We start from the raw sequence: 16,028 nt of genomic DNA on the forward strand, positions 1-16,028 counted from the left end.
ACAAGCTATTGAGGAACATGAGCTATACTGAACAAGGGATCTTCATCACAACAGAATTCTGCTCACTCTGCTGCATTACTCTCATTTATAAAACATGAAGCTAGTAGAAGGACGGGGTGTGATGTGTGTTATTTCTGTCCTATATGCTCCTGAGCGTGTGAGATGTGGTGCAAAACAAATTGTAATTGTATATGTTTCATGAAGACACCACCGACATGCATTAGGACACATTTGGAACTTCAGAAAACAAACCTGTGTGGGGTTTTACCTTAAAGCAATGAAACAGACATCACACTACAGCTGGAGGAGAGGCTGAGGTCTTGGGTTGGGTGCTACATGGTCCCCAGGGTGTCATTGCTGACAACACACATGTTCACAGGGATGAAGAATAGGCTGATACAGAGAAATGACTGCATGCTGACCCATCTATTCTTCAATATACACCTCAAGGGAAATGCATGTAGCCTACACACTTCTCCCTGTTCCTTTAAGGGATGCAGAGTAAACTCACTCACCCTGAGTTTAAGGAATCAATAGGTGCTGTACAGGCTCAGAGACAGCTCAGTTTGTTTTTCGTGTGAATGCTGTATCATCGTAGCTCGGCACACCTCCTAGTGTGCATGCACTCTAAAGTTACTGTTTTTTGCTGCTGCCGCTGTTTGGGGGTTTTATATCAGTGGTGTGTGTGTCACATGTCATGCATGGCCTGCAACACAGCTTTAAAATAGGTTTCTCTGACATAGCCTACTTTCAAGTACAAATTTCAGACTAAAGACCAGTTAATTGAGGATGGTTTGTCCAGCTGGGTACAAAAACTGTGCTCCCAATTGAGAAAAAGCTGATTTTTGGGTCAGTGGTTAAGATTGGGGTTAAGGTTAGGATTAGGCAAGTAGTTGTTATGGTTAGTCTCCAGGAAATGAATGTAAGTCTATGTAATGTCCCCAAAAATGACCTAAGTAAATATGTGTGAGTGTGTGTGTGTGTGTGTGTGTGTGTGTGTGTGTGTGTGTGTGTGTGTGTGTGTGTGTGAGAGAGAGAGAGAGAGAGAGAGAGAGAGAGAGAGAGAGAGAGAGAGAGAGAGAGGCTGTCAATGAGTCTGTCAATGGCCCAGCAGTTGAGTGGAGTCTCAGGGGTGTTGGCATGGATCTGCAAACTCACACTGCAGCAATAGGCTACAACCACAGAGAGCATCAGCAGAACACACACACACAGACACACACACACACACACACACACACACACAATATCACACATACACACAATAACTTCAGGAAGTCACAGCATAATCAAAATATGAATTTTCAAATATTTAAAACACAATTAAAAAATTATCGGTGCCATGTATGAAGAGCAATTGCAACTGACAGCTGCAAATCAAGCCATTGTCATTTAAAATGTAGTCTATTTTCTAAATGTTTTATGCAGAAAATACATTGAGGTAGAAAGTGAAAAGTGATGCTTGAAAAGCCTTCTATATGATATAAAAGTACCATTGGAGTTCTGCTGCTTCAGTAAACTATAACTCATTAACACCTTCTGTTAAATCACAACTCATCGGCCCGGTACTAAACTGATCAGTGTGAATATATTTCTGCGCAGGCAACAGTTTTATGGAGAAAAGATATCTCTTTAAGTAGAGTGTGTCCTGGTGCTGACTAGTGAGTTTTCCCTCCCTCCTATATAAACCCTGTGCTTCCCTTCCTGCTGCAGTCAGTGCTACTCCAACTCAGCCAAGATGAGTTTCACGGTAGACCACCACATCTTCGGCCCGACCGCGTACCGCAAGGCTCGGCCTGCCTCCGTGTCCTCCAGCGGGTTTCACTCCCAGCGCCGCCGCCTCACCTACAGCCAGCCGTCCTCTGCCGACAGCATTGAGACCTTCAACGGAGACATGTCTCGGAGGAGCGAGAAAGAGATTCTCCAGGCTCTGAACGACCGGTTCGCCGGCTACATCGACAAGGTGCGCAACCTGGAAATGCACAACCGCAACTTGGAAGCAGAAGCGGCAGCGCTGCGTCAGAGCCAGGCTGGCCGCACCGCGATTGGGGATCACTACGAGAGAGAGCTGGGCGACCTGAGGGGTCTCCTGCAGCAGCTGACCGGGGAGAAGGCCCGCGCTGCTCTGGAACACGAGCACCTGGAGGAAGACATCCAGCACCTGCGGGCCAGGCTGGAGGATGAAGCGCGCAACCGGGAAGAGTTGGAGGCTGCTGCCCGGGCCATGAAAAAGTACGTAGAGGAGTGCCGGCTGACACGGCTGGAGCTGGACAAGAAGCTCCGTGCCCTGGAAGAGGAGGCCGTTTTTCTCAAGAAGAACCATGAGGAAGAGGTTGCCGAGCTCCTCGCCCAGATTCAGGGGGCTCAGGTGAGCTTTGATTTGCGGGACACGGTGAAGGCGGACGTCACCAGCGCACTGCGAGAGATCCGCTCTCAGCTCGACAGTCACGCATCCAAGAGCTCCACTTACGCCGAGGACTGGTTCAAAGGTAAGTTTGTACAAAAAGAAAAAATATTAAAAAGCTTTAAAGTTTTGACATAACAGAAAACAAGATTCTGTGTGAGTTTAACAGTGCGCAGAGAAGGTTAATATTTGCTCTCTGTCCGTGGTGCTGAAATCACATCCCTGAAATTTACGTTAACATTTAATTAGTAATTGTTGGCCGCATTGTAACGCGTTCAGTAACTAAATGTGAATTAGTTGTGTTTTAACTAGAGGACATATGACGGTTGCAGGGGCCACTTAGGGCCTACTTTTTGTTAGGGGACTATTAAGTATGCTGACTGCAAAATTATGCAGATCCGGATGGTTGTGTTTGAACTTTAACATTTTTGAGGAGAGGTGACTGTAAATGAGATGCAACCTCTGCGTCCCTGTGTTAGAACTTCATCCAACCAACCTGTCAGATCGCAAACTTACAGATACATTCATGAAGTTTTATAGAATAATTACATGTATCAAGTAAGATAAGATGAATAGAAAGTGCAAATAGAAAATGCGGAAAGCTCAAGATTTAAATAATAAGAGCTCCAGTTTAGATGTGCGCCTCTCTGTGGGTGCATCGTTGCCGCAGAACGATCATTTTTATTTGGAGCACTGCAGGAGTGAGATTGCACACAGAAAGGAGACTGTGATTAATTTGCACTCTCAGTCTGGGTAACAGTGGGTGTGCTCTTGCTCGCGTCCCATGCGCGCTGCATATGCGTCTGTTTGTTGTGTTGATTGATTTTACCTTGAACATCTATAAACAGAACTGTCGTTTCAAGGTCACTTTCGTGGTAGTCAGAAAAGACAAGTAGTGCTTCATCATTCGGGTCATGTATCATCTACAGATGTACCACAGTGCTGCTGACAAACAGAACTGTGAAGGCCAATAAGGTTTTAACGTGAACATTAGTTCAGCTGCATCTAAAAGGACTTAATGATCTATACATTGGCCCTTGTGGCACATCTACATACTGACTTGATATCATCAACAAAAGGTGCAAACAGAATGACCTTTCCTGTGTGGTGTCCAGCTGACTGCAGCAATGTGGATCATTCATGCTCAGAAGAGGCAGAGGAGGGAGGGAGCTGAGTCAGACCAGCGGCTGACAGATGGACACTGTCAAGGTTACTCAGGCTCTCAGTGGTGTCTGTCTGCTCTCTGTGGGCTTCAAGGCAAAGAAGAGAATAGAGATGAAAAGTGTCTCATGACAAAAAATAAAACAACAGTGCAGGCACTGGGTAACAATGCTGAATTTCTTTAGTGTGTATGCAGGTCACATTAAACTGTTTTGGGATGTAGGCCACTCAGTGGTGTGACACAGCGAAATGCCATACATAGATATTAAATGTGACTTCTAAATCATCTATTGTGCCTATGTGTGTCTGCAATTCCCACAGTGCGTATGGAGCGCCTGTCTGAGGCTGCCAGGTCTAACCAAGATGCCATCCGTGGAAGCCAGGAGGAGATCATGGACTACCGTCGTCAGCTCCAGAGCCGCACCATTGAGCTTGAGACTCTTCGGGGAACCAAGGAGTCACTGGAGAGGCAGCGTATGGAGAGTGAAGACAGACACCATGACGACCTCAACTCGCTACAGGCAGGACATCAGCACAACCATCTTATCTCTCAAGGAGAAAACAAAATATGGCAATTCATTGCACCTTTCATTTCACCAGCATTTGACAAATAAGGCTGTGTCTTTTCATTTTGCAGGAGACCATCAATCAGCTGGACAACGAGCTGAAAACCACCAAATGGGAGATGGCCAGCCAGCTGAAGGACTACCAAGATTTGCTGAATGTGAAGATGGCTCTAGATATTGAGATCGCTGCTTATAGGTTGGTCATGGTTAATAACCACAGATATAATTTGATCCTGGCAAGTAATTAATGTTTAGTACTAAGTAGCAGTGCACACAACTCCAAATCTTGAGATTGTATAGGGTGCACAGTTGTGATAAAGACTAAACAAACCAAACAAAACAACAGCACTCACTAAACCATCTTCTTGTGGTTTATTGTGGACAGATAACGAATATGTTTCAGTGTAAAGATGCTGGACACTGATGATGGCTTTACACTGAAATGCATTCGTTTTCTGCCCACAATAAAAACACAAGAAGATGGATTAGTGAGAGCTGTTGTTTTGTTTGGTTTGTTAAGTAATTCATGTTTTCCCTGACTGTATGTCTTTGTCTTGAAAACAGGAAGCTACTTGAGGGAGAAGAGAATCGCTTTGTGTCAGGAGGAGGCATGTACTCCTACCTGGAAAGCAGAATCTCCACTCACTTGAAAGTGAAAAGCGAGGAGATCTCAGACACAGTCATCGTGGAGGAACAGACAGATGAGACCCAGGTGACAGAGGTGACAGAGGAGGCAGAAGAGGAGGAAGAGGAGGAAAAGAAAGAAGAAGAAGAAGAAGAAGCAGCAGTTGAAGAAGAGGAAGCTGAAGAAACCAAAGTAGAGGAGGAGGGAGAAGGTGAGGAAGCAGAGGAAGATAAGGAAGAGGAAGGAGAGGGAGAGGAAGAGAAGGAGGAAGAAAAGGTAGAGGAGGAAAAGGAGGAGGAAGAGGGTGAGAAGGTAGAAGAAGAGGAGGCCGTTGAGGAAGAAGAGAAGGCCAAATCTCCAGAAAAGGCTGCATCTCCTCCTTCAAAATCTCCTCAACCCAAATCTCCTCAACCCAAATCTCCTGCTGCCAAATCACCAGAATCTAAATCTCCACAAAAATCACCAGAATCTAAGTCACCACCAGCCAAATCCCCGATGCCCAAATCACCTGCGAAGTCCCCTGCAGCCAAATCCCCTGCAGGAGATGAGTCTAAATCACCTGCACCCAAGTCACCAGTGTCAAAATCTCCACCCAGCAAATCCCCAGAATCTAAATCTCCTGCTCCCAAATCCCCCGAACCAAAGTCTCCTGAAAAAGAGAAGGCCGAGCCTGTCCCTGCCCCTAAAGAGGAGAAAAAGGAGGAGAAGCCTGTCAAAGAGGAAAAGAAGGAGAAGGAGCAACCTGTGAAGGAAGAGAAGAAGGAAGAACCCAAGGAGAAAGAGCCCGAGGCCAAAGCAGAGAAGGCCGACAAGCCTGACGCAAAGAAAGAGAGCAAAGCAGATGAAGCCCCAAAGAAGGAAGAGCCTTCAAAACCTGCAGCTCCCAGCAAGCCAGCAGAGGACAAACCTGTCCCCAAGTCTGAGCCCAAAGAGAGTGCTCCCCCTGCCAAGGAGGAGAAGCCCTCTGCTCCTGAACCAGAGAAGGCCGCTCCTGAGGCAAAGCCCGCCCCAAAAGCAGAGCCTGAGAAAGCAGAGAGCAAGAAAGAGGAGAAGAAGCCGGAGGTGAAGCCCGCACCTAAAGCTGAACCCGAGAAAGCAGAGAGCAAGAAAGAGGAGAAGAAGCCCGAGGAGAAGAAGGAAGCTAGCAAAGAAGCAGCCGACAGTAAGGACGTGAAGGAAGGAGGAAAGGCAGAGAAATCTTCCGGCACTGAATCAAAGGAGAGCAAGGAGGAGAAGGCCAAGAAGTAAGACTGATGCTTTTCAGGGCACGACGAGGTGGAGATGCCAAAGAACTATGAGGGAGGGCGGGAGGGGGGGAGGGTAAAGAGTCAGGTCAAAGGGGCTGGAAGCTGTTCAGGTGGGCAACTTAGTGTCCAAAGCAAAGCAGGTGACGGTATGTAAGCAATAGTGATTTACGTAGCAAATAACCCCCTGCTCTCAAGTATGGTCATTTACGCACCCCTGATGCTTCTGATGTATGACTGTAGTGAATGCAGAATGCTCTAAACTCTTTATCTGAATGTGACAACTGTCTTTAATAAATAACAAGTGCATTAAAACTGAATCCCGCCGACGGGGACCGCAGGGGCCTGTTCTTACACAGGCCTTCAAGGGTAGAGATGTCAAAACAATGTCAAGCTTAAGATTGTGACAGATATTGAATATATAAAAAATGTATATTTAAGGAGATACAAATGTCTATATTATATTTACAGATACATCAGCAAGAAAGACTTGAATATGCTTGTTGTGCACCTTAATGCAGCTTCTCCTGACAGGTGAACTGTAGTGTCTCACTCTTCTGGTCTGCAATGCTAGAACAATGATGACTGTGCTATGTATAAACTGCTGAGAATATGCAATATGAAACAGATAAATAAAGAATGAAAAAAAAATCAAACACAAGAGGCTTTTCGGGAGTTTTCTTAATCTGTTTGCACTGCAGAAAAAAGAATCTATAGTAGCCTGCGTTGACCTTTTTAGTGAAGATTTATGAACGAGAATAAATACAAGGTGCAAGGCCTAAAAGGTAAATGCTGCAAGTATTGCACTGCATTGCGGCTAAGAAGAGGGGGAGCTGTGCCCACCCGCATCAGCCGCCGCACCCTTCCTCACCCTCATGTATAATCAGGAGCAGTGCTGCTTGCTCACACTGAACAGACGAAATTTTCTTCCTTGTTTCCCCATCTCTACATCACTGCGAAAAGGAAGGTTCACGCACCATATTTACCCCTTTCTAATCATCATAATTATCATGTGTTTGATAGGATGTGTATATATTATGAGATCACACAAAATTAGTTAATAATCGTAGTCATAGTCGTCATGGTCATAACTCATAGTAGTATCTGAGCCACTCTGATTTCTGCGGTCGTGTACAGAAAAAAATGAATTTTTAATAGGATTTGCTGATGGTGCTGCAGCTTGTGGCAAAAGCAGCTTTCATTTATGAATTTAAGAGATGACTTTGGATACAATTTGGCTGACATTGAGGGATTTGACTCCTGGCATCATCTCAGCGTTCCCTCCACATCATGTCTCCTCTAAATCCAATCTCACTGCGTCTGATAGATGGTCGAGTATTAATAGGATCAGCAACCACATAAAACACAAAATGTTGAAGTAATGAATCCCTTTGACTCATGTCATTGTTTTTTGAGAAGCATTTTAGTGTTCTGGCACTATTATTAGACTACATTTTGAACTCAGTAACTTGACTTCACTGAGATACTCTGCTGCATTTTATATTACATCAATTCGTCGAGGGACTGGAAGCAGCCATTTCAGAGAGGACGAGCTTCATTTTGTTTGTGTGCTTTACTTTTGTGATTTTGAGCTTTCATTATTGCAAGTATCTCTTATTTTGCCCCTTGAAGTAAAATGGCAAAGCTCACAACCTATAATACAGTCTTCAAAGAAGGAACTTTCACTATGAATAGATTTCTAAACAGTTTATCACTGCTATGTTGTAATTTGAATATCAGTAAAAGTCTTTGTAATCAGGCAATTGTAACACTCTTTTCCCTATTGTGACAGAAAATCCTACAACACCCAAATTTTTTTAAAAAAGTATCCACCTGACACTGTGCCGATTGTACAGCCAGTGGCCTTGTCTCAAAGCTTGACAACTCCTTTTCTCCTTCCATCTACATTTCCTTATCCATAAATCTATGAGGTCTGGATTACATTACACCCTCCTCCTTGTTCTTCAATGTATGACACAATAGGAGAGTGACATTTTTACCACAAACGCTTGTGTAGACTGCAGCTAGCTTATCATGAAATGAAAGTAATCAGTGATTGAACTGCTCTCAGTATCCTGAACAACAACGTTTTTGCTTCCATTACAGCAGTCAGGATGATAAATGAAAGGTCAAAGGCTGCAGACGGTACGTTAAATATTCCATGGACACCATTCTCTGTGGAAGTGACTCAGCACTGGATCACAACAGCATACTAATAAGCTAGTGCAGACGACGCCTATAAATAGAGCATCTGAGAGAGGTGAGGGTAGAGAGGCAGGCAGAGGGATAAAACAGGTCAATTTAAACCATATAACAAAACATGTGCTGCCATAGAGACTTAAAGAGACCAGATACATGCTATTTCAAGAAAATAACGAGGTGTTTTTTTATTTCCAAATTGGTATAAAGACTTTAAAAAGGTATACAGTGTGTTTAAAGAGTCACAAAGCTAAGCTTGAAGGAGAAGGAGTTTTGAAGCATAGTAGGAGACTCGTATGGACAGCTTTAACGATGACTGAAGAAGCCCTGAGGATGGTTGTACTTGAATGGCTTCAGACGATTTGGACCCCTGAAATTCAAAGAGGCAGAGACAGAAATCAGAGATAAATCTAATTAGTGAGTCTGTGACTAATCGGGTGTGAAGAGTTTACTAATTCCTCCCTGTTAGTGTGTACCTGACAGTGCGCAGGCACATCTTTTCACGGGGAAACTCCCGCGGTCCCTCCACACTGTCATCCTGTCCCTCAGTCTCCAAATACACATCCAGACAGACACACAGGCGTGACATTTGATTGGTCAGGAGCTGGTGTCCTGGGCGGGGTCCCTGCAGTTCATTTTTGAACACGTTCACCTCGCTCTCCATGGCCTAAAGAAAGTAAAAGATGAGTCAGTTAGAGCCAGATAAACCCTGTTTGATGAGGCATAAAATGAGCCTGTACAGCAACAGAGGACATGATCGCTATTAAAATGTTCATACTCGAAGGTTGTCGTCGGTGCGTCCACTGCGCTCTCCCTTCCAGCTGAGAGAGAGGGAGAAAAGAGGAGAGATTTCTGGGTAGCGGGGACTCAGCACCACCGCAGCCTGGAGGCGAGCTGAGAGAAAAAGACAAATGGAGGAAGATTGTTTAATTACAAAAAAAAGAAAAAAAAGACCAAAAACACCCCGCCCCCTTAAAAATTAAAGCATTAATTAAAAGCCACATTAGTAGTCGTTCTTACCTGTGCCTCTCTCCACCACAGCCATAAAGTACAGATCAGTCTCCTTTGCCAGACCGGCATCAGTCACATGACGTATAAATGGCAGATCCTTGCAAAGAAGAGAAATATCACAGTGAGAAAGACGCTTTATTATGTGTTTTTTGAATAAACACCTTCAGAACAGGTGATTCAAAACATCCGTGAGTGTGTTTATACCATGTACTCCTGCTGTGTGATGGTGGTCCAGCGAGCTAAACGGGAGATGATCTTGGCTGGAAAGAGATGCTGACACTCGCTGGAGACAGGGATGATGCTGTGCTCTGAGGACAGGAGAGCAAACGACCTTGATCACAATTTACAATCTCTTCATTAGGGACATTTAATGCGCGTGGTTGTTAACAGATACTGTACCTAAAGAGGCGAACTGTTTATGCAGAGCCAAGCGGGACTGGACTCGTCCCCTCAGCAGCTTAATGGTGCTCTCCATGTGGCTGGCGCTCAGAGAACTGCCCACACGCACACCCTGGGAAAAACAAACAACGTGAGTACACACACACAATCTGTGCGATACTGGAGGATACTTGATGTCTACATACACACACCTCTGACGCATCACTGGGAAAATGTAGTCCACCAAGACTCTGAACCCACATGTAGGGATGGCCCAACTCCTCCACATAATCAGCAAAGGAAACAATCCTAAAGAAATGGGAAATTTTTGTTTAATTCAAAAAAAGGTGATTTGTTTCACATTTTGTTCTGTCCTTGAATTATTTTATATCCTTACCCAACTTTATCAAACTGATAGCGGTTAGCTGGATTGGGTGTTTCTCTTCCCTGGTCGCTGGTGAAGAGACAGCTGAGGAGAGTATCTGCTTTCAGCAGGTCCCTGCAAAAGAAGACGTCATTAGATGTTCCTTTCATGGCCACAAAGAGGGAGACAAATGTCCACACACACACTCTCACGCACACACACATACCCTGCACTGATGGCTGTGCTTAGGTCTGTGGATGTGGAGACCTTGGTCTTCACTGTCATAATGTTCAGATTCATCAGATAGTAGAAGAATAGATGGAGGACGCTGCCATCTGTGGAGACAAGATGGATAACACATGGTAATGAACTAATCCATTACTAGCTTAATTCAACACTCTCTCTTTTCATTTATCCTCCCTGTGAGCAGCCCCCGGGGTTTACTTCAAATTGCAGCAAATTAGAGAGCTATAACAGGGTGTGGTCAGGATGGATGCTAGCGGCACCCGGGGGATTCATACTATGCTGATGGTCATCTTTCACGCTCCACTCTCTGCAGTCACACTGAACTCAGTGACACACCGTCACTCACGACACCTTCGCCACTCCTTTTTGTTTGCTTTTACTGCAGTAAACTGACTGCAGCAGCGCAGACAACCGGGGAGATGGAAGCTACTAGAGATAAAAGTAGAAGTTAGAGAAAGACCAGTGATGAGGAAAGATGCTTACAGCATGTTGTAGGTGCTGCAGACCCACAGTGCTGCACGCATCTCTCTCAACTCCACCCTCCCCCTTTAGGTAGAGTTTCGCCTGCAATGCAGATCTCCCTATAATCTGTCACTGTTCCTTGTATCGCCAGCAGAGGGAACACAAGGGTCAAGTGGTGTCATGACATCATAGCAGAATGGGTCACGCTTACTTTATTTCACACGCTATCTGGTAGGTATTGAGTTATGTGTATATGGTCACGTTCACAGACGCATTGAAAACATTTGGGCTTAAAAATACCGCATGAGGACAGAATGACTTATTTTGTGCAGACTGACATTTTAAGCCATCAAGCAAGTAGAGTGAGTTACCTTTACACTTGAGGTCTAAGCAGAGGGACAGCGGGTGCCTTTTCAGCATCTCTCGTCTTTTGTCGTCCAGCTGGCCGCCTGTAGTTGGCCTTCTCCTCTTCTGTGAAATGAAAGAGAATAAAAAAGCAAAGGAAACGAGACATGAGAATGAAAGCAAAACAAAGTGCATGTTTGACAAAATAAATTAATACAAATTAGCATAAAATTTCAGCTGCTTGGAGGGAAGCATATCGCATATCTGCTATGACAGATAGGAGGAGAAAGAGGCACTTAAAAGGGCTGGAAGTGGTGAAAGATCGAAAAAAAGAAGTGGACGGATGTAGAGACACAGTTTGCAACCAAATACATTTTTTCCCACATGTGAGTATTTCACAAAATATATATTTACTTTACATCTACAGAAACATTCAGATAGCAGTCTGACAACAAAAACGAACAGTGGTTTGATGCCGAGTGTGCATGACAGAGATGGGCTCAAGTTACAGTCACTTTGCCATTCTTGGTAAATATTTCCCAGAATCCCCCAGCTGGCACTCATCCGGACACAGGAAGTAATCAATACCTGCTGCTCCCCCACCCATCAGACCACAATATGTGTCAGCCTGGGCTTCAGGGACGGTTTGTGTGTCCATTGCAGAGACAGGTACATTAGGAGACGGCTGAACTCGCTGACCTCAGTGTGTGTGTGTGTGTGTGTGTATTTTATTGAAGTAATGCCAGGCCTGAGACTCACCGTTTTCTCTTGCTCCTCCTCTGCATCTGAGTCACTCTCATCATCTGGGAGACACAAAACAAGTTATTGTTATGATTCTTTTGCTGGGGATGCATCTCTTACAAAAAAAAAAAATGTTGGCAGCCGTGTATAGTAGTGTTTCGTACCCTGGGAATCTTCTGGAGGTTTGGACAGAGCCTTGGCCTCATCCACATCACCGCTGATGGACACACTCAGGTTCTTGTCTGGTATGAAAACACAAATCAATTTAAGAATAATCAAGGCTTGCACCCACCACTCTACGGTGTCTGGAGAGAGAATACACTCTAATGACTACTTACCACAGGCCTGACCATAGGCATTGGCTTGAACAAACAGGACATAGAGGGGAGGCGGCAGGTGTCGGGCAATCTCTGTCTGTTTCTGAGTCTGCTCAAAAGGCATAGACAGGTACTCCTGCACTGGGAGAGAGGCCTAAAGGAGGAGAGAGATAAATGATGTCATTCAGAGGAATACATACACGGTCTATTAGTAGCACTGCAGTTAAGACCTTCACCTAAATGATAAAAAAAGATTAACAGGACTGGACAGACCACTTTACGAGCAAATAAGGAAATAAATTAAATGTCCAATATCATACATAATAAATGAACAACACATCAGTGCTCCAGGCTGCTGACACTGGAACAAAACAGAATGATGATGTGTTACTATTTAAGTTCAAATGAGTAAAACTTTTCCAATATGGCACATTGATGGAGGTTATACCTGCATGATGGCGTTCAGTCCTGGCTGCAAGCTTCTCAGATGTTCCTTCTTCACCTCAATACTCTTCTGGATCTTCTCCTTTGTGGCCTGAGACTCCTTGTATTTCTCTGCCAACCTGCATCCGAGCACAAACTTTCAAACAGCTACTCCGTGCTCGCTCAGAAATCAAGACTGGTTGATAAAGCACGTCACGCTACAAAGGTGTACGTAGGTTTGCATACCTCTTCCTCTGTTCAAGCTCCCAGTCTAGTCGTGCCAGTGTGAGCTGGTGGGGATCGTTTTTCGTGAGGTGGGGCCTGGAAATCTCCTGCGGTGCCTCCTGGTAAAACTCTTCCTCACTCACAAGGTCTATCTCCTCATGCTTAGACCTGGGACAGGGAGAGAGATGTTATCCACCACTGCAAAAACCTGTGTATGAACTATCAACAGTACAAGTAACAAATTATATTTACAAGCTTCACTCCAACTAAGCAACTTGCAACACTTGTATAACTAACTATTAAAATATTTTTTTGTTCCTATTGTGTAGAATCAGGCTTGACTTCAGTTGACTTTCATGTTAAGTAATTTGGCTTCGTCCTCTTTTGGTTGAATGAGATATTTTGTACTAACTTGAACTCCAGACACTTGCTGATCTCCTTCTGAAGATGCATAACTTCATACAGAAGATTCTGCAACTGAAGGTGCAGCACGTCCACTCTCTGCTTTGCCTGAGAGAGAGACGAACAAAACAAAAGGCAATGGTTAAGCTGATTTGGAAATACAAGTACACCAAGATTCAGAAGGAAGACTCGACAAGAACAAGGATTTATAAGCAAGTTCGGAGTCTGGATCGATAAACTCTAAACAATAACAAGCCCGAGGGCGTTTAAGAGCCTACTTTGCTGACAGTAGCAGCTGCAGCAGCTAGGTGTTACAAAGTAGAAACAAAGTGCTTGGTACTCGACCTGCCTTTCGTGATCAGCACAAAAGGGTGTTGAGGCAGCACTTTTTCAGCAAATGAATGAAACAGAGTGAACTTAACATAAGCTGGTATTTCTTTTAAAATCTCATAAATGTGGGACGGTGTTTGAGAGTTGTGTGGGAGTTACCTCGTGTGTCTGATCTCTGCCTCTCTTCAGTCGCATATGAGCCAGACGGTTGAGTTTTTTCAGATTCATGAAGTGAATGCAGCTCTGCATGCGTCTCCGCTCGACCTCAGCGCACTGAGAAGAGGCATCACAAGTTAGTCTCCATTACTGAGGTGAAAACTGATAATCAGCCTTGTCTGGATCATGTACACCAGATTGTAATGCATTACAATCACAAAAAAAAAAAAAACATACTTTATTGTATGGATTAACTTCCTGCTGGGGGTTTCTACAGTGACATATCCAATCCAACACATGTAATGACTAATTTGTGTGTATTTTCAAAGTATGAATCTCACCCCCTCCTTGGCTCCGTTGGCTTTGAGCTCCTGGATCTCACCCATGAGTGTGGCCAGACTTTCACATGACTCTTTGTACTGCAGGTAGTCCTGCTCAGGGTCCCTGCCGTCAAGCTCCACCTCCTCACTATATACACGCACATCCTGGAAAAATGATAAAATCAACATAAATATTAATAGTATATTACACCATGATCAGCCCTGCACCACATTGAGCTCACTCCCTTTACTGATGTCAAGTCCAAGCACAACTAGCAGGAATTCAATTGTGTTTTCAGAGCAGAAGTGCGTGACTGAGTTGACGGACATCCAAAATTTCCAAAAGTTGAGCTTGATGACTCATACTAGGACTGCAACTAAGGATTGTTTTCATTATTAATTAATCTGCCGTTAATCTTTCGATTCATCACTTTTGTCCATAAAATGTCAAAAAACCCAAAGTCCAAACTCCAAAGAAATTCAGTTTACCATCTTCTACGACACAGAAAAGCTTCCTCTCATTCGAGATGCTGCAACCAGAAAATGTTTGGCTTGACAAAATGACTAAAACAATTATTTCATTGTCAAACTGGTTGCAGATTAACTGACTAATCTATTAATTGGCTGTAACTCATACTTACAAGGCTTTTTAAAAAATAGAATATCAACATCCAATCTAGTACTTGCTATCTTGGTGCATCCATCAACAAAATATTAATGTTTTGCTCACATAAGAACCATCATGTAGATCCCAGGAGCAGGTTTAACAATGTTTATTCTTTTCTGTGATGATGACCAGTAAAATGCAGAAGGGTAAATACAATAATACCTGTGACATGTAATGTATTTTAATCCCACAGTTGTTGGACAAATTCTTCATTTGTAAAACTTTTAATAGTAAATTTTTGTTGAAACTTTCATGATTAAACTCTGATCATTTTTAAAACTGTACTTTTAGACCGCGTTCCAGGCTAAACAGGATGCTCCAAAATACATCTCTGAACTCCTGACCCCTTATGAACCAGTCTGCAGACCTCTGGCAAGGATCTCTATGCTTGAGGTGACAAAGCCTTCACCGTCAAGCCTCCTCGACACTGGAAGGCCTTACCAGAAGAACTTAGGCTCACCATCTTAGTTTCAATCTTCAAGTCACTTCTCAAAACACACTTCTGCAGACAGGCATTTTCCTGTTCTCAATCTGTAGTCTGCTGTTAGCTTCTGTTTTTTCGCTTTGTTTTGCTCTGTGAGGCACTTTGTAACTATTGTTTTTACAAAGGTAAATGCATTATTTTTATTGCGTTATTATAGATTTGCTGCCTGCCAATGATGATATGATGTTTCTAGTATTTCGTGACTCAAACACACCTACTATTTACTTTAAATATGTTATTAAGATTCAAAGTTCAAGATCTTGATCTTGGGAACAGTAATTGGACATAGTTTAGGTTTGTATACTGTTGATATTGGACTTAAACACCAGCTGTTGGGCTGGAGGTCTCTCTAAACGCTCCTCGCACTGTTGTGCTGGTCGGCCCCGCTCAGCTGGTCCATCCCGGCGGTGTCCTACCTGCTGCTCGCCGTCTCCTCGTCCTCGCTTTATCTCTGGGGTTCCTCCTTCATTGCGAAGGACCTTCGACTTTCGCTTCTTCAGGGCGTCCGAAGACATTGCTGGCTAGAAACATATTAGGAATATACAGGTCAGACAAACCGTGAAACTGAAATTTAGCCAGGGTCAGTTAAGTATGAGCCTACAATCTTTCCCTATGAGCAAGGAAGCTACTGTTAGCACTAACTTATGGAAGCTAAACACTGGCTAACGGTAGCTCCTCGGCTAACAACCGTGAGCTTGTAGCCTCAAAAAGGCAGATTTCTACTCGAATATAACTATCGATCGACATATTCAGTGACTGATAAGATGTCTAACAATATTCACATACCTCGATAATGTGCAAAATATGTCTGAAATTTCTAAAATCGTGCGTATTTGCACATGAATGAACAACACAATTTGTTCCACCGCAGGCGCTGACTGAGGACGGAAGCCCTGCCGCGCCAGAAACATCAGACTGGATAGGCGAAGGAGAAAAGCAGTAACTATAACACCATCTACAG

The 16,028-nt window shown here is 43.9% G+C and overlaps 2 protein-coding genes across 2 annotated transcripts; one reads left to right on the forward strand and one right to left on the reverse strand.

Annotated features, from left to right (window-relative positions):
• Positions 1 to 1,543: 1,543 nt before the first annotated feature.
• On the forward strand, positions 1,544 to 6,049 carry LOC122995379 (neurofilament heavy polypeptide-like). Its single transcript, XM_044370593.1, has 4 exons — positions 1,544 to 2,486; positions 3,884 to 4,083; positions 4,200 to 4,324; positions 4,693 to 6,049. Exons 1-4 carry the CDS (start codon positions 1,736 to 1,738, stop codon positions 5,999 to 6,001), a joined length of 2,385 nt encoding a protein of 794 aa, XP_044226528.1. The 5' UTR covers positions 1,544 to 1,735; the 3' UTR covers positions 6,002 to 6,049.
• Positions 6,050 to 8,358: 2,309 nt separating this feature from the next.
• Positions 8,359 to 15,982, reverse strand: thoc5 (THO complex 5). Its single transcript, XM_044370612.1, has 20 exons — positions 15,854 to 15,982; positions 15,484 to 15,588; positions 13,938 to 14,081; positions 13,600 to 13,713; positions 13,121 to 13,218; positions 12,730 to 12,876; positions 12,509 to 12,623; positions 12,082 to 12,214; positions 11,908 to 11,985; positions 11,762 to 11,805; positions 11,029 to 11,128; positions 10,176 to 10,284; positions 9,983 to 10,084; positions 9,798 to 9,894; positions 9,607 to 9,718; positions 9,412 to 9,515; positions 9,217 to 9,304; positions 8,975 to 9,090; positions 8,673 to 8,863; positions 8,359 to 8,566 (listed from the first exon to the last, which is right to left on the reverse strand). Exons 2-20 carry the CDS (start codon positions 15,580 to 15,582, stop codon positions 8,503 to 8,505), a joined length of 2,055 nt encoding a protein of 684 aa, XP_044226547.1. The 5' UTR covers positions 15,583 to 15,588; positions 15,854 to 15,982; the 3' UTR covers positions 8,359 to 8,502.
• Between the last annotated feature and the right edge of the window lie 46 nt (positions 15,983 to 16,028).

This window comes from Thunnus albacares, chromosome 2, assembly GCF_914725855.1.
Source record: "Thunnus albacares chromosome 2, fThuAlb1.1, whole genome shotgun sequence".
NCBI classification, from domain to species: domain Eukaryota; kingdom Metazoa; phylum Chordata; class Actinopteri; order Scombriformes; family Scombridae; genus Thunnus; species Thunnus albacares.

What these genes read in the sequence shown, in the direction of transcription:
- LOC122995379 (XM_044370593.1), top strand. Translation starts at nt 1,736, where the DNA reads ATGAGTTTCACGGTAGACCACCACATCTTCGGCCCGACCGCGTACCGC. An exon ending in CGCCGAGGACTGGTTCAAAG is followed by an intron (nt 2,487 to 3,883) that starts GTAAGTTTGTAC and finishes CAATTCCCACAG; the next exon opens with TGCGTATGGAGCGCCTGTCT. An exon ending in ATTGAGATCGCTGCTTATAG is followed by an intron (nt 4,325 to 4,692) that starts GTTGGTCATGGT and finishes TCTTGAAAACAG; the next exon opens with GAAGCTACTTGAGGGAGAAG.
- thoc5 (XM_044370612.1), bottom strand. Translation starts at nt 15,582, where the DNA reads ATGTCTTCGGACGCCCTGAAGAAGCGAAAGTCGAAGGTCCTTCGCAAT. An exon ending in TCACACAGCAGGAGTACATG is followed by an intron (nt 9,305 to 9,411) that starts GTATAAACACAC and finishes CTTCTTTGCAAG; the next exon opens with GATCTGCCATTTATACGTCA. An exon ending in TGTGGTGGAGAGAGGCACAG is followed by an intron (nt 9,091 to 9,216) that starts GTAAGAACGACT and finishes TTTTTCTCTCAG; the next exon opens with CTCGCCTCCAGGCTGCGGTG.